The following is a 25,708-nucleotide window of genomic DNA, read 5'->3' on the forward strand; positions in this document are numbered from 1 at the left end:
AAAAAAAAAAAAAAAAGCTGTGCAGGCCATTCTGGATTGCAGATGAATAGGATGCAGTAGAAGAAATTTCAACACTCATTCAGCAATAAAAAAAAAAAAAAAAAACTTGCATTACTTATTTGAAAAAAAAAAACTTTTAAATATTTTGTTTCGCACAAAGATTTGCAACCCAGGCTGATGGGGAAACATGCCTGTGGCAAAATTTCTGCAAATTGGTCGGGAATGTGCAAGACGCAATGGGTAATATCACATTGCGTCTTGCATGTTTAGCACATATACAATAGACAACATATGGAGTCATATGGAGCATTTGAATAATTTTAAAGTTTTTTTGTTCTTTTTGAAACTTGATATGTTGTTGTACAGACAAGAGTTGCATAAAAAATAACAGTATATAGGGAAACGTCTGAGGGTGAGTAAATAATGACATTGTGATTTTCAGTTTTGAGAAAATTCCTGTAACATTCATTTTTATATGCATTTCCGTTTCTGATTGCATAATATCTCACACATATTGAGTGACATAACATTTAGTCAATTGCAGTAGAGACTCCTCAAAATGCTCTCACCTCTGCAGACTTTAAATGACAAGACTCCACAGTAACCAGGTAACCAATTTTAACCTGTCAGTTAAACATGTATGAAGAGTGATTGGCTAATCTGTGCTCGTAAATTAAATATGGCTCCACGGAAAGCCAGATGGCTCTGTGGTGTAGAGTTATTCGTGGTAATTTAGTCTCTGAATTTAAACCAGTCAACGGAAAATGAGAAGTGTCTTGATTCGCAAAATTCTTCAAGGGGTTTGTGTTTGTGAGAGGTGTTGACACAAGATAAGAGTAATTGCTGCAAATGTCTGTGCTGTGTGTAATGAGCGCTATCTCTCTTAAACGTCAATACTTGAGAGGCGACTTTCAAGAATAAATACTCTTTCCCAGCCTCTGTTTCAAGCAGAACCGCTGCTTTGAAGTATTTTGGAATCCATCCCTGCCAACCGGTTTGCAATACACCTTTTAGAATGTTATGCAAATGGAATGCTGTGTTTCATAAGACCACCACAGATGAAAGCGGCCAAAAGCCAGTTTGATGTATAAAACATGAATTACTTTTGAAGGTTTCACAGGTGTACAATAGCAGCACATCCTCTATCATTGAGCGAGGCAAACATTTATGCGCTGGTTGCAGACCTGATCTGATATTACCCTTTGATGTGCGATGTCCATTTTTAAGTAAAAGTATTTAAAAATATTTTTTAAATTATTTTTGGTGAATTATTAATATATTTATCAAAGGGATAAATCCCAGGGATTTTTTTTTTTAACTTTTATTATTTTATATTTTTATTTTGAAATTCATCTGTGGAAGGAGTAAAAAAGATGCACTTTTATTTTCTACTACATTTTTTCAAGTCTGCTCCTCTTCAAAGTGTAGGTAAATTATACGAATGCTTCTCTACACTTATAATTCTCATTAATCTGAGTTTATTTTTCATAATAGCCACTAGGAGACTTCCACTGCCTCTTAGATTTGTTTTATTTTGTTTATTTTATTTTAAATTTAAATTTTTATTTTATTTTATTTTGTTTTATTTTATTAATTTTCAGAAGGAAGAAGGATGTGCTTTTATTTTCTATTACACTCAAGTGATTTTCTGCAAGTCTGCGCCTCTTTAAAGTGTACTGTAGGTAAATTATCATACGAATGCTTCTCTACGCCTATAATTCCCATTAATCTGATTTTATTTTTCATAATAGCCGCTAGTAAACTTCCCCTCTGCCTCTTAGACTTTATTAAAGATCTTGTGATACACACAATTCCCTTATCAGTGTTTCACAACAGGATTTGACTGGAGCATGAACCAGTTCAAAACATCTCAGGCGGATTTGTTTTAATGAACCCAACCTCTGTTCTTGAACGAGAGATTCAGAGAGCTGCTAGCTGGTTTCTTTGAATACCCATATTATTACGCTAATTATATCCGTCACTGCTTACCTGTGCTGCAGTCCTGTACTTTTCTCAGGCTGTTAAAAATAAATATGCCAGCACATTCTGTGAGGTAAACACTTATGTCTTACTCTCCAATCCATACAATAAACTTACTTGTCCTTGAAAGCACCCCCTTAATGGCTGTATGTTGTTACTGCACCATCATAAAATCTTACAATGCTGCATCGATGTGGTTTTATACTATAACAGTATACTTGTTCGACTGCTGTGAATTTAAAACCCCAGAGCTGTATGACGCATCCTTTTTTTTTTTTTTTGGCCAGGGCATTATATATGCACATGATCCTATACTGTAATTACTATGCATTGATTGTAAACAGTTTGTCAGGCATCTGTGTCTGTCAAAATCGTGTTGCTTTCATGCCTGATCTTCTGGTGGGAATTTGAAAATCAGACAGATATAAAAAGAATGGTTGGAGTTTAGTTATAGTAACCTGATTTTATCATACATCTAGATTTAGTTGGCTGGATGAGGACCAATGCTGATGATACAGTATTTTATCAGGGGACCTGATCTTAATGAAAGGACCTGAAAGTATTTCTATAATTGTGTCAATTCAGTCCCACATATGTAATGAAATAACTTCATCTAAAATTAAATTAAAGTGGCACGCTTGGAATGACACACATTCATACAAATCATATAATAAAAATAAAAACATAATTCATATATATGTATGTATATTTAAATATATGCATGGACTGTTTTTGTTATTATTATAATATGATTTGTATATAATAATTTATAATAATAATAATAAAATGAATCAGTAGTATTACTGTTTTTACTGCATATATTTTATATATATATATATTTTTCTTCTTCTTCTTTTTTCTCTATTCGATTGGCATTCCTAATATAGAAATAAACCGCAACAACAATAAAAATAAAAACTTTAGTTTCTCTTCCTTTGGAGATTTGGGAGCTTCGCAATGACACTCCAATATAGAACAAGTTAGAAGAAAATGCTGTTAAACAGCAAGGCAGAGACAGAAAACCATTACTAGTGTAAGACAAAGAGGAGCTCAAGCAACATCAATCTTTGTATTGGAAAATAATGGTCACTTCCACCCCAAAGAGTCGAATTGCTCTCGGCTACCAGCTCAGATTCTTCAGTTCCGGTGTATAGAGATCTGACCGATCACTCATCCTAACGTGTCACTATGTGTTAGATGAAGAAAGATACTGATTTAGTGCCTGAATGTGTACATGTGCAAACACACACTTGCGCAGAGGTGTACCATTACATTCCAGTTACAAACCACATGGAGCTCTCACTTAAGCCATAAACACTGTTTTCACAGATATGTGAGGACACATATTATCTCTCTCAAAGCAGCATTTCAACTTGATTATTGTTTTTCAGCAGTACTCTTAACCCAGGCAATCATGGCTAGGTGTTTTGAATGCTGAAGTGGTTTGCGTTTAGCAGGCTAAAGCAAAACACTGAAAATCACAAAAGGCCCTCTATGATATATAACTGAGCTTTCATAGTGACATGATATTACATAGCCAGCAGCATTGCACCAAATCAACTGGGAGCCCACAAACTGGGAATTGAGCTGTCGTCCCACAAATGTTATTGAAGTGCCGTGCCAATGCACTAAAGTCAACATTGCCAGCAGGGCAGAGTTTAGTAGAGCTTATGATGTCTTAGTGAGTGAGGTTTCACAGATTCAGTTTATACAGACGTCCTAACTTATAGTGGCAAAATTTCCCTGTTGCGAAAACCTTCGGGTGGTGATTTTTTTAATGTATAAAAATGTATCATGGTTTCTACAAAAATATTAAGCAGCACAACTGTTTTTAATATTGATAACAGAAAGAAATGTTTCTTGAGCAAATAATTTGTGAAGGATCATGTGACACTGAAGACTGGAGTAATGATACCGAAAATTCAGCTTTGCATCACAGGAATAAATTACATTTTTAAAGATATTCAAATATAAAACAGTTCTTTTAAATTGTAATAATATTTCACAGTATTACTGTATTTTTTATCATATAAATGCAGCCTTAGTGAAAATAAAACACTTTCAAAAGCATTTAAAACATTCAAACTTTTGAACGGTAAGTGCTGGCCAAAGTTAGACTGAACCCTTTTTTTTGATCAAGCTACATGATTGAAACATGTTATTTCAAAATTAAGTCAAGCCAAAGAATAACTGTTCCAAGTCAATTCAACATGAAGCATCAAAAAATAATTTTTTTGAGCGAATGACTTAAGAGTCATATATTAGAAACCGAAAGTAATTCTATAATTATATGTTAATTCAGTCCCACATACATTATGAAATAACTTCAGGTAATTATAGTGGCACACATTCTACACAACCAAAAATAGTAAATAATCATATTTAATAAAGAATATTTCATATTATATAAATGAAATATTATAACAGTATATTTACTATGTTGTTCAAAAGTTTGAAGTCATTAAGATTTTTTTTTTAAAGAAATTAAACCTTTTACTCAGCAAGAACATTAAATTGATCAAAAATGACAGACAGAAACATATTTATAATGTTAACCAAAAAATAAAAATAAAAATGTCTATTTGAATAAATGCTGTTTTTTTTTAACTTTCTATTTATCAAAGAATCCTGAAAAAAAAAGCATCACCGTTTCTACAAAGTATTAAGGTGCACAACTGTTTCCAACATTTATAATAATAAGAACTATTTCTGGAGCACCAAATCATCATATTAGAATGATTTCGGAAGAATCGTGTGATCATGTCATCTAGAGAATTCCTATCGAAACGTATAGGGAAAACAAAAAGCAAAATCTTGAAAGTTGTAACAAAGACAGAAAAAGCAAAGCACACATTTAAATTTACATCATGATCTAAATATCAAAAACATGAGGGCTGTAAATATCGCTATAAAAATCACTAATGAAAAAAAGCAAAATGCCAAGCACAAATATTTCACTTCATGAAAGCAGCCACAAATAGTTGCTACCTTTTATTTTGAGATGAGGAGAACAGCAGAAACAGCAGCTGTCAAATTTAAAGTTCAAATATTTAATTTTGCCCAATGTGGCTGTGATGTAAAAATAGATCTATAGTTTTTCTATTTGAAATAGATTTCTATTGGTCAGAAACAGGTGCAGGTGCAACATTTAAAATACTTACATTAAAATTATACTCCTAATAAGTTATGGTTTAATTTAATGATATAGTGGAGTTCAAAACTCTGAGACAAAACTAAAATCTGGACTATCTGATTTAAACATGAGATAAAAAATGGGGACAATTATTTAATGTTTGTGCCAATAATGTAATTATTAATGGAAAATAAATGCAAAAAAAGAAGCATTTCCAACACAGTCTCATGACAATTCATAAGTATTTTATGATTTGAACTAGTTCCAAAAGTATTCGTGGTGATGTTTTACCAAGTTAATATTACACTTTTGCCCAGCTGATACTGTACATATTAAGATCTCTCACACACTTAACAGATAAAGTTACATCCTGTTGATCTTTCTGAAGTTCTGCAATGGCCTCATTATCACAAACTTAAATCTTAAAGGAAGAAGGGGAGACCATCTGGAGCCCAGAACCAGCCAAGGAGTCCATAAGATACATACTAATGTCTTAAATACTAATCTATCTATTTATCTATCTATCTGTCCATCCGTACTTACAGAACATAAAATCCATCCATCCATCCATCCATCGGCTAATTTATTCAGCCAGCCATAATTAATAAACAAAATAAATAACCTTTAGGTAAGTTGTGTATATATAATTTGGTGAAAGGCGATACATGACAGTTCATGCTTTTGCTTCATGAAATGAGCACTGGAGAAAAATGAGTCATCCACAAATACACTGTATTTGAGGGCTTCACTGTATGGTATGTTATAACACACTGCTTTACTTACTACTTATATGAGAGGAAAATATATTTTATAAAAGAAGAGTCATCTGCATGAATGCCTTCATTTCTGCTCAGAAACCCACTAGTTCTACTCTGCATACAGTTCTTTAGGCCACTGTCCTGACTCTGAGTGATCTGAGAGTGAGAGTGACACTGAGAGTCATCTGTGAGGACACACTGCCACATTTGGCAGATATTTGGCAGAGATTGTAACATGTTGTGTTTCTTGAATTGCCCCTCTAAAAAATGCTCTGGGCATTTTTGTTCCATAAGAGGTAAGGCTTGTTATCAAATAAGCACCTTTGTGTGAATTGATTATTTATGATAGCAAGGCTGATGGTAGAAGTTGGTAGTGGCTGGTGGTGTATGAGAACATTTATGAAATACATACTGGATTTTTAATTTTGTGCAGAAGTAATATGTCGTTTTAAAAGTTTTAAGCCAACTTCCAAAAAATGATTTATATTTTAGAAAATTAAGTTAACCCCCCCCCCCCCCCCCCCCCCCCCCCCCCCCCTCAAACTTGTACTGGCGTGCTGTCCGTGCAGCGGCTCTTTGAACAAACACCCGAAACGTGCACACAGATTGCCGCTTCAGACAGCATGCCAGTGCTGCATTGAGTTCTCTTTTGCGTTTGAATGGGCCAAAACACACAAAATAATGTCAAAATGCCTGTTTTGTCGAGTATCCTCGTAAGCATAGTCTTAAATTTGTGAGAAAATAAAATGTGTCAGATCTGCGTCATGCGCACGATGTCTTAAAGTGACAGCGGCCTAATAAACTTGCTGCTGTCTGTGTCATTAATCAAAGAACAAAAGACAAAGAGAAAATCACTCACTGATCTTGACTGATCTTGACTTTTGTGGCCATTGGGAGAATTTCTGGTGGGCCTCTTATAAATTGGGCTGGCAGTACCACTTCGACATAAAGGCAGTCTCACACGGGACGTGGAAAGCGCAAGTCTTTAGTTAATTTTCAGTGAGAGACAAACAGGATTGGCAAATTGAAAGCGGTTCTAGTAGCGGCCCTGGTTAGACCTACCTGAAAATCTTAAAGCACTGTTTACAAGGTTACATGGAACAATAACTTTTTCTACTGACTGGGCCAGTAGAAAAAAAAACCTTAGCGTTGAGCCCTGATATGCAGCTAAATCTGACGTTTATTACAATGGATTTATGTGAAGACTGTTTTAAGTTTACTTAAATGAAAAGTTTTTTTTTATTTTTAAAACCTTTTAAATGTTAAAATATATAGCTTTCAATTATACTGTAATGTTGAATGGCTATAATTAATAGCTAAAATTTAGAAAAAAAATCCATTTAATAGAGACATCAGTATCAGTACTGGTATTAGTGATACTGGCCTCCTTCATTCATAGTGCTTAATAAAAAGATGCCATTAAACAAATATTTAAAATATACCGTCTTTATGTTGTTTCTACATTATTTGAGATTCTGTGTGAAAGTATTACAATATAAAAAATATATTAAAAACTATAATGTCAGGTGCCGTTAATTGTAATTAATTACAGAAAAAAATTAAACACACACACACACACACACACACACACACACACACATATGTGGGTAGGCCTATGTCATAAACGAGAAGTTTGGATTTTCAAAAAATCTATATTAAAATATAATGTGTGTGTGTGTTTGTGACGCCCTTGATTTTGTACTTCAATTTTCCTGTCATTTCTCTGTCTAGACATCATTTCCTTCAGTTCTCAAAATATGGGTTATTTGGTTTGTGATTTGTACAAGAAAGCTCAATTTTCTCTCTCTCTCGAGTGCTCCTTCAACGCTTGCGCTGAATGGTAGAGACTGGAACCACAAGGCAATCAATGAATGTTGCTCATGCATTGCATTACTGCGTACAATAGCCTCTGATTTGTGCGCTCTTTTTTTGCGCTGTACTGTATGGCCCCTGACCAGTGCTAGGACGCGTTTGCAGCTGCTGCTATGACAACAGCGCGCGCTTTTTCCAACTTGTGCATGATTCACAGCCCCCACTCTCGGTTATCCGGTAGGCTTTGAAAGAAAACCGAGCAACGGTCCCACTAGAGGACCCACTTTTTTTTTTTTTTTTTTCTTTTTTTGAGAAGACTGTGTATACTCATACTGTACTGCACTGAGGAACCACAAACACCCTCCATATTATTCAGGCACAGCTGGAGTGACATTTTGGCACGTTCACTCGCTCGCAGCTCTCCAGCTTTCACTTCTTAAAGTTTGAGGCAGCGTGTCAGTGAGGGAAAAAAGATGGATTTTCTGTGCGGATATTAAAGGCAATAGGATTTAAGAGACCAGAACGATTGAGGTCACCACTAAAGTGTACATTTCATTCATACGTTATTTTATTTTACCCCCATTTCCATGGCGACGGCACGGCGCGGTCATCGATAAGCGCTCTGTACTAAGTACGCGAGGGATTTTGTTGTCTACCTGGGGAGGAAATCTGGATTAACAGATGAACTGTAATGGCTAACTAACGCGTTTCTCTTTTGGACTACTGTGAACGGATTTACACTAAGAAAACTCCGCAGATGAAGATGGTTGCGTGTGGAGGCTGCGCGGCGTCCTGGAGGAGGTGTGTGGTGATGAGTCTCAGACTGCTGTTCCTTCTCCCCGCAGGTCTGCCTGTCCGCAGTCAAGGAGAATCCCAATCCGATAACAAACAGATGGACAATATCACCATCAGACAAGGAGAGACGCTCTTCCTCAGGTAGGCGTTGATGGTTATGCATTTATCATGCTGTCATGTTTCTGTGTCCTGCGAGCATCTGCCAGTTCATGACGTTTGTCACCTGATTTTTTTATAGATGTATGTGTATTTTAAAGAGAGAAATGTGGTTCATTTGGCTTAGCTAGCTTCAAAATTAGTTATAATGTTATTGTGCTTGAAGTTTTGGTGCACAAACTCTTGACTATTTCTACCCACTATACTTGAAAAGTTAAGTTTAAGTGCTGCACTAAATCTTTAATGAAATTCAATACCTGCAGTTCATTGCAGCCACTTTGAATTTAATTACTGATGAAGAAAATTAAGTTCAAACTTGGCAATCTCAGAAAATTACAAATTACATTTATGGCAAATCAAATGGATGGGGGAAAAAAAAAAAGTTTAATTCCATAATAAGGTGAACATTTTTATAGTTCACAGTGTAATATCAGAAAATATAATAAATTATCTTCTGAATTCTGATGAGTCAGAATTATGTACCAAAGTGTCAGTGGTATAGAAAAATTGGATATTAGCCATTGTATAGCCTACTGTTTTCAAACTGAGGCCCAGTAGTTCCCAAGTACTTTGCAATTTGCTAGTCTATTAAAACTAATAAAGCCGTTATTTATTATATACAGCAACTAATTATTTTAAGCAGTTTGTGTGTGCTTTACTTTTATTAACCAACTAATTGTGTTGTGTGTGTACTTAGCCGTAGTTTGTGAATAAAATTGTCCCCCAAACTGAGGTAAATGTGACAAAGCCTCCCTTTGGGTATGTCCTCAATTGGAAAAAATATACATAGCTATGAAAATGTGTGTGTGTGTCAGGTTTTGCCTATATTGGGGGAAACAAATGTCCCCACAGGGACCGTAAAACCTGAATTCAGCTGCATTGTGGAGACTAGCTAACACTTTAAGTGAGGAAAACAACTTAATGAACATAGTAAACAACGTCTTAATGAAAATGTAAAAAATTCAGAACATTTTAAGTGAGGGTTTGGTTTGGAGTTGGAGACTGGGGAGTGTTGTAACACGGGGTCAGTTGTAACACTGTCGTCAGAAAAGAGCTATGGTGATGCCATCAATATCATACACTGCCATCACCTTTTTGAGCTTACAGAAGTGGCATGTAACTAGCAACATTGTAGATTTTATGACCAAAAACCTGATTTTCAGGACGGAACGTAAATTTCTTTTATCAAGATTATTTTTTGACTAGCAATCATTGTATTATAGAATTATTTGACTTACATAACCTAAAGTAGCTGTTTCTGTAGTTTAATTTGATGCTTTGCATTCATGCGAACTTCTAACCTATATGCTAAAACATTTAGCTATGTTATGGCTGTTTGGGGTGGGGATACTTCTAACAGTTCATTAAATATATTACAACCAACCCCCTATAAGGATTCCAGTTAGTCCAGTTATCAATCACATCCTCTGTTAAGTCAAAGTCACATGAGTTTTTTTGATGCGCATCTAGAGATTTATGTGGTAAATGTGTTTTTATTGTAGTTTATGCATGTCTTCTTATCAGATAAAACTGCCTCAATTGAATGCGTACATTTTTTATGCACATTTTTAGAATTTATGCACATCTTGTTTTTTTTTTTTTTTGGTGATTTCACAAAATTCACATAAAAATACGTGGATGGCAACATAGCTAGTGACTGAGTGTGACAGGAATACACACACAAGCACTCACAAACACACACGGCAGTTGTTTTTGTGCTAAATTTAAAGTCCTAAAAGAAATACAATATAAAGGGTTTTTTTTATTTTTTATATCTGCTTTAAATTGTTAATTTTATTCAATAGTGATTATTCTTTGTTCTTCAATAAACTTCTTACATAAATTAGATAGTGTGGATCTTATTTCAGCAAATCACATCTCATTGTTATTCCTAGCTAGTGTTACAACTCACCCCAGTAATGGGGTAGGTTGTAACAATGGAACTCTTTGTATTCGACATTAGCTCACAAAGTTTTATTTGTAGTAGACAAGTGGCTATCGTGTATCAAAGTTTGAGAGATCTAGCACAAACAACCACTGAGTTACAGATGCTCAAACAAAAAGTGTTACTACCATCCCGGTCTCTCCCCTACTATCATTTGTTCAGAATAAAAACAATAGAAGTTAATAGAAAATCCCTACAATGACAGAAAAACAAATGTGTACTGTATGAGTTTGGGTGCTTGTGTGGCAAAGTTACACACAAATATAGCTAGTCTAGTTATTTTGGTCACTAATGTTTGGGATCTTCATATGTCTTAATGGAGGGATATGCACAGTACTAGTAACCTTTAGGATATTCTCATGACTAACAGGATTACACCAACTTTAATAAAGCTTAACCTCTGTGCAGAGATAAAAAAAAGAAAAAAAAGTGTAGATCACTGATTGACAATATTTATATACAAAGTGTCTGGCTGTTTTTAAATGGTATTAAACATTTAGCCATGTAGTCAACAGTGTATACACCTGGAGAGATGCATTTGAGGCATGGAAAAACAATAATAATCTCTGTTGGATGCAGTGAAGACATGTGTTGCCAAACAGATTCGAGCATGGTTTGGTTGTTGTTGTCATCTTGGCTATATAGTAGTTGCATATTTACAGTGTTTTAGGCCTGTATAAGTACAATTCCCAATAGACAAAATCAAGTCCCACCCTACATTTTTTCTTGTTTGAGAAGCCAGTTCACTCAGTATATCACAGTAAGGAAGAAAACACTATCGAAACTTCCATTTTATGGTGACTTTAAATAAATTTGCAGGCCATGATTTTAGGGAAAAACTATTAAAACTTGAAGGGCAGAATGAGGTCTGGTATTTTGAGATTGCTGCTCTAGAAAGAAAGTAGAAATTTCAAAAAGCCCCATTGTTATGTTTGCTACGCCCCACAGCTGATGTTGTGATTGGTCAAGACATGGACTGCATGAATGAATGATAGTTATTTGACAACAAAGCATTAAATTATCTGACATTACACAATTTTTTAATGAATTCAGCTCATTTTTCAGTGAGCTGAAACTAATTCTGGGTATTTAAAGTAATATTTAATAAAAAAATATTGCAGTTGACGCATCCAGCTTCCTGTTTTTGAGCGTTAAATCAAATTTTTCCACATATAAATTGGCTTATTTAAAAGTTATAAACCTTGTACGAACTGTGCAGCAGTTTCACTGATACGTTGCCAGTCATTGTGACAGCTACACAGTTTACAGTTATTGGTGTCATCATACCCAGCTGCCCAAGGTGATGTTTTCAGTCATATCTCCCCTTCAGGTGAACATTAGCAGAAAACTAACTCTGGCAGTTCCAAATTAATCTTAGGCCAAAAACATAACAAGGTTATTACATTAAAAATAAGATTCATTGCGTAAGTCCTCAATTGCGTGGGCTAAATTAAAGCCCACTTACGGAAATATATGACAAAAATTGAGGGAGTTTGAGGGCAGTGAGTGGGTGTTGAATTGCTGCACTGTCTGGAGAGGATTATGGAATATGACAATTTATTTGCTGGAAGACGAATAGGAGAATGGTTGGTTTAAAAGGTGAAATTGACAAGCTACAGAAATACAAAAAGAAAAAGCACAATTAACAATTAAAACAAACAGACGCTCTTTAACAAATCTGCAAATGAGAGAAAGTGGTCACAAGAAGAAACTACAGTTCAGAGATGACAGGTCAGTAAGGTTTTAGGATAGTTTAAGCAATTAAAAGACAACAAGTTAATGAGGAATACAACAGAAGAAGCCATTGAGTTCACTAGCGGTGTGAGTCTTACAATGCTAGCTTTAGATTTGGAGAGACTGAAGCCAGTTTTCCCTTGAGATTTGTGATTGCCATGTTTGAAAATCTGTTAGGAAAGGGACTAGGAAGACAATATATTTTCTGACAAATGCCTGTTTTGTTTGTAAAAAATAAATGAACTGTATCATATGAAAACAACTACCTAGGGTATAAACCAACAATCGAAACACAAGCCAAACATGTCGAACTTAATGAATTTCCACATGCTGCTTCCTAGCTCTATCTCCCTGGTCGCAGTTGCCAACCTTTTCTCACTTTGCTATTGTAAAACTAAGAACTGTAGATACATCTAGCCAACATCTAGAACCCAGATTGATAAGTGGATTTTATCAAAGAATTAGACTTAACCCATTGACATTTACAATCACACATATGATTAGAATGTTCAGTGCGTCACATGATCAACTGCTATATTCAAATCTAATTCTGCGCTTTGACTGAGCCAGAGATGGACTCACCCAGCGCTTGTCATATATCACAATTGTACAGTGTTTTCAACATAATGAGCATGACATACACACCAATACACTGAAAACTCAAAATTAGCTCAAGGAAATAACCCCTTGTCTCGGTTTACTTGCAAACCAATAACCCGGGAACTCAAGTAAACTGTGTTAACAAGCCTTAAAAAATCTGAGTACAAGACTTAAAAACTCTGAGCATTCCATTGATTAAATAAACAAGCAATATTTTGATTGTGCCACTTCTACTTCAGATGCATGAGATGATAACACATTTTTATAATTTCTTGGGTCAAGAAAGAGTCTGAGTTTGTGATATATATTTCCTTCTCCCCTACCGTGAAATGCTTGCTCTGTTTAGATGTGCTTAAATCCACAGTTGAAGGATGCTTTCCTGTTACATATCACACATGTTCCACTTCAATAAGCTGACAGGACTCAGGTTGATATGTTTACATGCCGGAATCAGGGTACAGGGCAAAAATCTAGCTGTGTCGATTGGTTTATGCTTTACTCTGATGAAAGAAAACAGGTTAACAGGTTTATATGACCATATAAGCATAACTGGGTTGAGAACATGTATGTAAACACATGCAATGTTTATTCTAGATTTCAGCAATTAAATACACCAAAGTACTAGCAAAAAAAGTTTGTAACATGATCATCAGTAACATGATTATTATAAAGGTGTTTAACTGACAAAATATGTTTACATACTTGTATTTGAGAATCGGGATATCATATTTTTTACTATATTGGTATTTTGAATTAATAGGAAAAATGAAAGAAAACGATACACCAGTCATACAGCAGTGTGGCTGTGATGTGTCATGTGACAAGCTTTAAATGTCGCCATTGGAAATAATAAGGTGAGACGTTAAAAATAATGGTCGCCTTTAAAAAACTCCTGCCGGGAGCTCAGCTAGAATAATTTAAACTTACATGTGAAAGGGTTAATTAATCCCGGCCCTTGGTTTTTAATGTAATCACCTGGTTCTGTCGTTTTAGAGTGTACTGGATGGAGGCAGCACTCACTTTTTCACTTGCTGTGGCTGAAAGGCTTGTGATTTATTGGCGTGCTGCTTGTATAGCTTGTTAATACCACCGAGAGCTGGTACGCTGGCCTTGTGCTACTTGTTGAAGCTCAGAGCAGCCAATTTCCTCTCTCCCAGCATTTTCACTCTCAACATGGAACAAAAAACTTCTGAGACTTTCCTCAGCATTTTAGTAGGCGGTTAAATAGCATGAAAACATTCGTACCACCATCTCATGGTGGTTACCGGAGAACACTGCTCTCGTGTTTGCAGGAGGAGTGCTCCTGACTGAGTCTTCTGTGATAAAATCTTTCAGCCACTTGTCTGTCTGTTGTTGTTGACACCTGATATATCTGCTGTCGTTATCACCAGCCTCCCAAATGCTGGTGGATAGAAGCAAATCCCTGCAATTTCCGAAGAGCCCACCAGGTTTAACCTGCATATCAATCCAATATTCTCTCTGTGTGTGTGTGTGTGTGTGTGTGTGTGTGTGTGTGTGTAGAAGAGTGAGTATTAGGGCTGCATTATTTGGTCAAACAATCATATACTGATTATTCTGACAAATAATCTAAATGCAACTTGAACTGGGATATGATAAATATTTATAACACCATTTTGCTATCGTTTGAAGTTATTTATACTTGATCCTTTCTATTTTTACTGATTGGATAACAATCCAACCATGAAAAGTTTAAATGCCCTTCATGAAGCATTTTTGAAGTGCAGTATAACTTTGTTAGCAGTGTTTGGCTTGTTAACCCCCCCCAAGTAATAGATTTTTTTAACAAAAAATCTATTACTTGTTACTCCTTTCAAAAATAATATTATTACTTATTATTCGCTAGCAACAGTAATTTGTTACACTACTAGTTATAATACTTTTCCATTACACCCACAAAATTGGCAATTGCCTATTTTTTCGTCAAAATTCTGGCTTTACATGTACAGCTCTTTGTGAACATTAGGGTATATTTACACGTTTAGTTTAAATATCTTTCAGAATCATCATTTCTATTCATTTTCCCACTAAACTGTGCCATCTAGTGAGCATATTAGTGGCTTCCAGTGTTGTCTCCCTGTGTTTTCACTTTCACAATTGCTGTTATGACTCAGAGGAAGATCATTCGCTGCACGTCACTCATATTACGTGTTCATGTTCATGTTCGTTGACGAATTTCCATACACTTCCATGTTCTGTTCCGTACTAACCCAGATAATCCACATTAGATTGCAATCTAAAGTTATTTCAAACACTCGATGGTGGTTTACAATGAGTTTTAAGTAAAATCTTGTAGCTATAATTCACCTGTCAGCCAAATACACACATGATGTATGTTGTTAAAAGAATTCATGTAAGGTTGTAAGAAAATGTTTTGTTTTCTAGAACGACTTTTGGTAAAAGTAATAGATGAGTATATGTCGGGATCAAAAAGGGATGTGGGTGGGCAAGCCATGTAATGCCAGAGTAATGTAATGCCACAACTTACATTTGACAAAGGGTGTTCTTATCTCCTTTTCTCCCAATAAATCAAAGTAATGGCGATATTTCCAGCTGCTGAATGTAAGCTTTTCCATATTCCAAGCTAGCTTGCGGCAATGGTGACGCCACATGCATGTAAATGGAATGCGGTTATTCATTTGGATAGCAATCCAGGTGCAAGTGCAGAGAAAAAAAAGTTTAAAAATTAAATTTGACATAAATACAATATTGCCAGTTACTTTTTACAAATAGAAACAGGATGAAATATTATGTGTATCAGAGAAACACAGAGCTGTGGTGATTCATTCATGAATAAATCAGTGTTCTTGAATGAATCGGTTCAGTGAATTATTCAGTGACTCATTCATAAAGACAGTTACTGGTTTAGTTCCTGAATGAAGCAGCGTGTTTGAATGAATCATTTAAATGAATGACTCGATGACTCAGTCACTTGTCCCCACCGCCTTAAAAAAATCTCCCATCACCACTGCACAGAAACTTATATTTTCATGAGATAACGTAAATATCTATTTCATGGTATTCTTTCAGTTAATGTTTCAATAAACATCACGTTTCCAGTTTATTGCATCACGTTTCCAGTGCAGAGAAAATGTTGTACTTGTAATAGGCCCCTATATACTATAATTACTTCTTCACAATGTTATTAAGAACTTTTCAGATCCCAAATAAAGGCTGTAATACAGTTTTGTATGGACTTAAGTATAACATATCATCCGTCATAAAAAATCTTTTGAACTTTGTTCAACAGCATAACTTTACTTCCTGCCTCTACTTTTCCCCACAAATCTCAGCTTTGATATCTAGCTATCACATATCCTGATTCTTGCAGAAAGCTCAGAGTTCTCTTGTATTAACTGAACCGTATTGAACAATCAGATATATTTCGAATATCTGCAGCAGAGACTGAGAAGAGAATAAATGGGAGAGGTTTGAATAGACTGCGGCTTTGGAAAAAAAATAAGCTTCTTGCTGATAAGATTGAGAGAGCGCTAATTTGATTTCACAGCGAGCTGCTCAACATTATCTGTCTAATTCCACTTTCCTTTACCTTACACCAACATTCTCTTGTCTCTCATTAAAGCCTAATCATTTGAGCCACCATCACAGGACCAGACAGGAGCACGAGGTGCTGTCATAATGAATGACCATCCAGACGATTCAGAGACCCGGGATTAAACAGTGTTTCGATATTTGAGAATTAATTTGCAATGCCAAAATTGACTTCCACTGTAGTTTGATTTATTTTTTTGGCTGAAAGGAGCTTGCGTCAACCCCCGGTAAGGGGATGAAAGACTAGACGCATCTGTTAGCGAGTGCATTAGCGACAGCTGTTTGTCACTTATTCTGGTTTGAGCCGCCATCAGGGCATAATGACATTGTGGCAGCTCTTTGGCCTGGCTACACACCAAATGGTCCAACACCTTGCTGTCTCTCAGACCATTTCCTTTCACCAGACTCATTAACCTTAGAAAGGACAGAGAACGAGAGAAGGAGAAACAAAAACAAGGCAAAAAACACTGTGGATGTAATCACACTTGGCCTTGGTTTTTCCTGTTTTTATCTGGAACCTAAAATTACAAAAATTCTCCCCTCGAACATCTCCATCTTTTTTTTTTTTTTTTTTGCTCTGGCTTTCTCTCAATATATGTGGCCCAGATGATTCATTTCCTGACCACAAAAATGGCATTGTGATTTTGGAAAAATTGCATGTTTTCGATATCCATTACTTCCCTTTGAGTGTAGAGATGGGCCGCTTGTGCAGTCAAAATGTGCCAAATTATGCAACCTCAAAATTACAAACTCTGACAGAGAAATGAGACAGTCCATACGCATTTGCTCGGGATTGAGCTCGCCCTACTTTTTTTGTAAAGATTTTTTGTTGTTGTTTTTCAGCAAATAATAGATGTTGAAAAGCATGCATCAGTTCTTAGTCCAGAAAACACTAGATGATGCTGCTGAACAGAAATGCTAGAATTTGTGCTTTTGAGTATAAACCTTTTCCTTTTTTTTTTTTTTTTTATCTGCTTAAATCTGTAGGAGATTAAATTCATAGTTGTTTATCTCATTTTATGGAACTAGAATTGCTAATTTTTCTTAGCTGATTGACCCCACAAGTGTGAGGGCATTCAGCAAGTGATTACTTCTGCAATTTGCTGTCTCATTTGCTGTTAATAACTTGTATATGTTGGCATTATATTGACTGTTGGCTATTATGCTTGGTCACTGACAAGCCTCTATTGACCATCCGCTACTTAGAAGTATAACGAATGTATGCTGTTGTATTAGGTCACTTCATGATATCAGGGGGTTTCAAAATGGGGTCCTGGGCCCTCCAGTGGGTGGTACAGGGTCGGTGGAAAAGTCCAGAGAAAAAAATATTGTAAAGAATGAAAAAAAAAAAAAAAAAAAGTTAACATTTACCAATTTTGACATTCAGTAAGATTCTTTAATTTTGCTCTAGTATTTTTCTCTTCAGGTTCATACATCTAAATCTACTTAAATAGTGGGTATAAAAAAATAAAATAAAAAAAAATATGCTGACAACTTAAGTTTACATGTAAAAATAAAATACAAAGTTAAAATTTACTGAATTTGATATTATTATTATTATTATTATTATTATTCTTAATATTTTAATTTTTTATCACTAGTTTTATGATTCTCTTTAGGTTTAGTGTTTCACTTATACAATTACTCTAATAGTGGGCAGAAAAAGGAAATAATGTCACATTAAGCTTATATTTTCCAGATAATATTTTAATCACTTATTTTGCATTCAGTTCAATGACAATATTAAAGCTACTTATTTTAAAGTACACTGTGTAACTTTTGGCCCTCTAGCAGTTAAAACAAAACTGCATGCATTTTGCGTAAGAACATTGCTTTGGTTGTGCTTCAGCTTTTTGTGACTGTGTGGATGAATATGGTTTTGAGGAACCTGTGAACACAGAAATCCAAAAATGATGTTATCTGAACATGTCAGTGCAGTGTTTTATGCTGTTTTTTTTTTTTTTTTTTTTTTGACTAATTGGAAACACTGATATTTTTAAATTAATGAGGTTACAAAAGGTGTTATCATGACTATTGCCTGATATTCTGGCCAAAGAGAGAGAGATTATCCTACTTCTCATAAAACATTCACTACTAGGCTTAAGAGATATAAGCAGTTTAGATGGAAAGGATCTCAAGCTGACTAGCTGAAGATGTTACTATAATAGACATGGAACTTCCTTGAAAATAAATTCCAGCACAGCGCTACAACAACCATAATGAAATGGAAGAACCCTTCACAATAGATAATGCTTTACAATGAACTCAATTAGAGAGCTACATATGGCAATTTAATTGTTCAGTAAAATAACTTACCTGTTGAGTTAAAAAAAAAGAAAAAAAAAAAGGCTTCTCCGCGTCATCTCCAAAAAGCTCTGAAAAGCTCAGAAAAGCCAAGCCAATGTTGATTCTCGTTTTATTACGAGCTTTGTCGCATTCTCTTTTTTTCTAACAGACTGTCCTCTGTTACGCATTTTTTTGAAACGGGTGATTCCCCGGAGGTTCAAGATTTTAGCGCGCTCCATATAAACTTTTCTCGCTCGTTGTGACAACTAACCTATGCCACTCCAACACAATGCACACAACTTTTGAGTGACGTATATAGTAATGCAATTTCCCACGAAAGCCTAAAATATCTACGTCTAAAATATAAACAATTATAACAGGCTTAACATAGTGAATCATGGTAAAGCAAAAACACTTTTTGGAAGAATTGATGTATTGACTACTTTAAATTTTGTAAATTAAAAAAAAAGTTACATAGTGTCTACCTTTAACCTTTATAATTTCACACTTAATATTTTTCTCACATAGTTTAAATGGGTTTATGTAGATTCAAAATATATATCTGCATATATTCTTAGTAAGGGGGTCATCATATTTGGGGGTCCTTTGGGGGAAAACCCCTGACACATAAGCTTCCTTCAAGTCCTAGTAATAAAAAAACACTTTTGCTCAAGATTAGATTCTGGTTGTTTATTTCATCCTCTTATTTTATTCAACAGAAAGAATAAAACATGCACCAGCTCTTTTAAGGAGCATTTCAAATCATGAACTTTACCGTAATAATTCAAATCCTTGACCAACATCAGAGAGCATTGCCCAGTACAGGTTGCCAGCACTTCACTTCATTCTTATTCTTAAAATGCATCTCAGCAACAAAACACACTCCTAAGACTTGATATTTTGCCCACACACACCTATTAGAAATTCCTGAACGCTGTTTGCAGTTTATTTTATCACCTGGGCCCAGAACTAAGCGGTTGATACCTGCATCCCCAGAGCTCGTGCTAGTGGGAGAGAGATGTAGGACTCAGCTTTTCAGCATGTCACTTTTTTCCTGGCGGGTTGCGTCAGCATGGCAAGTGGTTCAGGGCTGGCTAGCGCAGGTGTGTGGTGCTGAGTGCCTGTGGTGTGGCGTTGCTCCGAGCGTCTGGACCGCAGCCAAAGACTTTAGAGGTGGGAGACCAGTTTCACTGAATTAGGTGCTTAAAGGTCTAAACTCCACCTCCGCAGAGCAAGGTTAACAAAATCAAGAGTGCGTGTGCATAAACACACACAAAACACATCTAAACATGTGCAGTATGATTATGTAAACATGCAAACGAAGGAAAGGAAATGTATGGTCCCCAGTAACAAAGACTAAAGGGATCTTTCTCACCGAGCCTTTGATCGCACGCTACATTATATATAAAAGCTGAGAGGAAGGAGAAGGAGGGTAAATTGCCTCTCTATTTTTTTTTTTACAACTCAGGACAGAGTTCATTAGCCATTAGGGAAAGCATTTTTTTTTTTTTCCTGTTCAGGTTTCTGATTGAACGGCTAATCATTCACTCCCTTGTACTTGTCTATTACATTCATAATCAATGTTATGTATAGATATAGACCATCATCATTTGCTTCCCTTCATTTGGTTGAATAAAAAGGCTCCTGAGGCCCGGGTATTTTTAGTTCGTTGACGGGACTGGGTCTGTTGCGCAAAGTGAAGCAATTTGCAAGAAGAATTTCCATCTCTTGTTTATTTCTCTCGGGAGGGCCTATCATTAAAGCAGCAAGATGTTCACAATCTGTCTTAAGCGAGGAAGAGGGTATTTAATGCGTATTATGTCACCCTGACTTGCACTTTTCTTTGCACCAAAATTATTGAGGGACATCTTTCTTCTGCCTTAACCTTTTATGGATTTAGAGGAGTATGATCCTCTCCTTAAAATCTTGCCTTAATTGTATACTTAATATTATGATAATATATTTAATCCAAAAAAAAAAAAAAAAAAAAAAAAAAATATATATATATATATAAGGGCTGTCAATAGATAAAATATTTTTAAAAAAAATAAAGATTAATTGCATACTAGTCGTGAAATTAGGCATATATCATTTATCCTGTTTAACGTGTTATTTTGTCATCATTTATTATATCCAGCAAAGAAAATTGAAGGATGATTCATACAAAACTGTATTTTCCGAAAGCTTTTTTCATATAGCCCTAATATATGAATGGATTAATCGCAATTAATCGCAAATAAACCACACGTGATTTGGCAAATGCTGCGATTATTTTATCCACAGCTTGTCAAAGCTGTACGGTAGAGACCTGCACTCCCCCAGGACTCCTGCGGGATCCGCGGGACCCAACGCAACAGAGTGCGGCGCGGGACAAGATTTGATGGGCGCATGCGGGCTCGGGCGGTGAGACACTACTCGTGTGCGGGTTGCAGGAGAATCAAATGATTCGCGGACTCCTGCAAAATAGAAATATCTAAGCATAAAATATCTAAAAACTAATAAATTGTTATTCATATATTGCAAAAAACAACAAGGACAACTAATATAAAATAAAAACGATTTACAGTCGCAAGCATATGCGAGATTCTATTTATAACTTGTGTTTGCAGTGTTGAGCAATGTAGCCAATCACAGACATATCTGTTGATTTCTGAGACGCAATGGAGACGCAACACAATCAGGTGTTTATGTTAGAATCCTCTCACCACTCAAAATGCCGGAGTTTTTATGCCGTGCTGAAATTTGCGCTCACGAATCCTATTATTGTAACACACAAAGTGTAAACAGTATGAAAGATTCATTGTTCATATATTCATTGTGTTATAACAGAGCTTTGTGAGATCGCGATGAACTGAGATGTCAGCTTTTTAGTCATTATAAAGGGAGCGCTCTTTGCGCGCATTCTGCCATACCAAAACATGCACGCAGCAGCTTGCTTTTTGGTTAAAACTAACTGTGGTTTGTGAATGTTGATGCTTTAATAACAAATATTTTATCGAAAGCATTTATGCTGGGATGTTGTGGCGACACATAACTTAATATTTCATGGATGTACAGACAGAAATCTATATAAGCTACTTTTATGCGGGATTTTGCATGTGGCAGCGGGACAAAACATGAATGTTACGAGCGGGAGCGGGACAATATAACATTTTTTTGCGGGAGCGGGACAGAGTCCTGCGGGAGCGGGCGGGCGTGGGACTGAAAAATCCGTCCCGCGCAGGTCTCTACTGTACGGCTCTGTGATCAGTAGTAAATGCTTCTCCATCTGAAAGCCAGAGGGTGCTCTCGCGCAGAAACTGCAAATATGTCCTACCGCAGAAGTAGATAACGCATGTCATTCCATGAAATCCCATACTATCGCTGAATTAACAGAAGATTGAAATTCTTTGATTGATTAAACATGACTAATAAACACACGACTGTGCTCACGGAAGGACGCTCAACTGTCGTTATGAAGTGAGTTTGGAGTAAAAACATGTTATTAAATGGTGTCTTTTGTTGGACAAGTTGTTAATAAATGCTTCTCATGTCTGGAAAGATGTTTGACGCGTGTTGCACGTTATAAGCAACTCAAACTCGCAGTGCTTTCAGATGGATTAGCATTTGGAGCCATACTTCATTGACAAGCTGCGCATAAAAAAATAATCGCACTAAGTGAAATCATTTAAGCACGATTTCAGTGTTATTTTTCTAATAGTGCGATTAATCATGCAGCCCTATATATATATAGTGTGTCTGTGTAGTTTAACTGGTTTCTGATAATTAAAAAAAAACATTTTCATTGCCTTTTAGCATTTCTTTAGTTAAATGCTAAAATTAAATAGCCCTACAGTGTGAAAAAATTGATTTTTTCCAAGTACATCTAATCAGTGTAGTCTTTCAATTAATATGATGTCATAAAATTGCATGTGTGATAATTATAAAAATTAGATAAAAATGCTGTTTAAAATACATCATGTCACACTGCAGAGGAAAGCTGTCACTTCATGAAATGTCTAGTCAGCTATCTAGTTATGATGCAAATGTGATGTCTTCAGCTGATCATGTTTTATCTGCATTAGCTCTTTTTATGTACCCAAAAATGCTTAGAAATAGTTACATCATATACATTTTATATTGAAAACAGAGCTCATGTTGGAGCCATGACCTAGAAGTTAGCACACTGAGGTTTAGTGCTTAAAGGGGCAGCGCAAGTTCGAATCCTCCTCGTAATGTTATCTGTTCCCGTTCCCGTTCTCTCTCTCCTTATCATTTCCTGCCTTCTCCCTACTCCTCTCTTAATATGGAATGGCACACAGCCAAAAATAAAGAAGAAAAAAACCAACGAAAATAGATCTGTTAAGGAACACCTGACTTTGTAGTTTCTTGGCGTGAGCTTCTGAGCTGCTATAATTAATTCTGAGTTGCTGAACATGTAGAATGATAGACTATCGATTTTGTGTTAATGGTGAGATTGTACATCAGCCCTGAGAAGGACTGATCTTCTGTGTCCCGTCAGTCAGTCTCTTTACCCCTTGCAGTAGCTGCAGTTCTGCTCTGTTCACCCATCCAGCGCTTTAAACGAGAGTTATGACAGGCTGCTGTGACCTTCTTTAACTTTCAAGCCACTGCTGTCTTTTGACAAGAGAGACTGGTGAGAGAGAAAAAAAAGTTTTTTTTGTTTTGTTTTTTTTTTGCTGCTGCAGATCCAAAAATCACAAAGCCTACTGAATCAAGAATGTTCCAAAGACTGTTTTAAAGCACTATTTTTTGACGCCACACACGACTTTCTTACACCTTAGAGTAGAACTCCATTTAAACAGAACCCCATAGCTTTTCTCAACAAATTGGAGCTTCACACTTTCAAGTCTCCTGGAAACAGAAGAGTGGGAGTTCACACAACTTAGAATCAATCTTGAATTTCCACATCATAGAAGCCCTCAGGGTTAGCGAGACAAAACTCTCCGTCTACGACGCAATGCTGAGGTGAAGCTCTCTGTGCTCTTTTAATCAGCAAGGACTCCAGGAGAGAGACCTCACATGCCTCCCCCCTGCATTTTCATCATGCACTAATAATGCAGTAATCAAAAAAACGAAGGAACTTTGCATGCAGCCATTCGTTCCTGAATGCGTGCGTCTCTGAGTAACATAACCTAACATTAACATTATAATGATCCTAGCCAATCAGAGTGTTTATACTAAGCTGCATATCACCTGCTGTTGATTTCTCTTTGAATGTTTTGTAATTGAATTTTTTAATATCATGAAACAAGGCTGTTTTTGGATTTTATAAAGAGTGGTGCATATTTATAGTGTGTAATATGCAATGGAAATGGGGTGTACATGAAACAATGCAAAATGTCATGTTTCTTAAAAACACTAAGAAAATGTTTCTTAGTGTACACAAAAAGACTACCTGTAGTACATCATGTACAACAATCAAATATACATTATAAAGTGTACACTAGGTAGTGCATCCTAACTGGCCAGTGAATGTGTTTATTTGTGGTGTAGGTAGCAATGCACAAACAATGGTATGTGTAGAGAACTAGACACAATACAGTAGCTAATTTACAATAATTGCACACAAATAAGTGTTATTTACAATGAATGCACTACCATTCAAAGTTTGTGGTCAGTAAGATCTTTTATTTTTATTTTTTTACAAATACTTTTATTGACCAAGTGACAGTAAAGACATTTATAATGTTACATAAAATTTCTATTTAAAAAGAAATGCTTTTCATTTGAACTTTCTATCCATAAAAGAATCCTGAAAAAAATTGTATATCATGGTTTCCACAAAAATACTAAGCAGCACAACTGTTTTCAACATTGATAATAATAAGAAAAGTTTATTGAGCACCAAATCAGCGTATTAGAATGATTTCTGAAGGGTCATGTGACACTGAAGACTGGAGTATAATGATGCTGAAAATCCATCTTTGCCATCACAGGAATAAATTACATTTTAAAATATATTGAAAGTGAAAACAGCTATTTTAAAGATCAAATACATTTTTGATCAAAATAAATGCAGCCTTTGTGTGCATATAAGAGGCATTTAAAACATTGGTAACACTTTACAATAAGGTTCATTAGTTAAACATTAGTTCATGTATTAACTAACATGAACTAACCATGAGCAATACATTTGTTACTGTGTTAACTAATCTTCGTTAACATTAGTTAATGATAATACAGTTGTTCATTTTTTGTTCATGTTAGTTCACAGTGCATTAACTAATGTTAACAAGATTTTAATAATGTATTAGTAAGTGTTGAAATTAACATTAACAAAGATTAATAAATGCTGTATAAGTGCAGTTCATTATTAGTTCATGTTAACTAATGTAGTTAACTAATGTTAACTAATGAACCTTATTATAAAGTGTTACCAAAAAATCTTACCGATTCCAAACTTTTTTTGGGGGGAAAAAAAAAGTATGTGATACTAAACTAATATGATCTACATTTTTTTAATAATCAAAACATTTCATATGAAATTTAGATTTAACCTTTTCAGTCTCAGTAGTGCTAAAGCATTATTAGCAGGTTTTGCTGGTTAAATAAATAAATGTCTTTTCATTATTATGTGCCATTTACACCTGTCTAATAGTGTTATGACAAATGATGATTTCAGAAATCGTGTTTACATAGCAGAGGAAACGCTAGCAGAGCCTCCTCCGCAGGATTCATAATAATGAATGTAATTCTGAGCTTCAACGACAGCAGCACTTCATAAACATCACAATAAATCTCTCTTTTACATCTAACATGTTGGCTTACGAATACCATGTTTTATTGGTTTTGTCAGTAAAGATTGGCTTTGTCAGTCAAGAATCCACTAGTGTAAAATGCAATAGCTTACAGGGCTGAGATGTGCTATCTGACTAGCATTAGTAGTTAAGACTTCGGTCTGAAGCGTTCTAGTCATTTTATATATTTTTTTATTGT

General features: G+C 35.5%; 1 protein-coding gene across 10 annotated transcripts in view; it reads left to right on the forward strand.

Annotated features, from left to right (window-relative positions):
* Positions 1 to 25,708, forward strand: part of ntm (neurotrimin) — a 328,723-nt gene that overhangs the window by 212,353 nt on the left and 90,662 nt on the right. For 2 of the 10 annotated variants that reach the window (XM_051909561.1, XM_051909568.1), the window contains exon 2: positions 8,529 to 8,619. In XM_051909561.1, the coding sequence (XP_051765521.1) occupies positions 8,529 to 8,619 (91 nt within the window). Of the gene's footprint in view, positions 1 to 7,783; positions 8,620 to 25,708 lie in introns of those variants that run through there. The other 8 variants (XM_051909559.1, XM_051909563.1, XM_051909558.1 and 5 more) reach the window with 6 other exon arrangements.

The sequence above is a fragment of the Ctenopharyngodon idella genome, chromosome 10 (genome assembly GCF_019924925.1).
Source record: "Ctenopharyngodon idella isolate HZGC_01 chromosome 10, HZGC01, whole genome shotgun sequence".
NCBI lineage: Eukaryota > Metazoa > Chordata > Actinopteri > Cypriniformes > Xenocyprididae > Ctenopharyngodon > Ctenopharyngodon idella.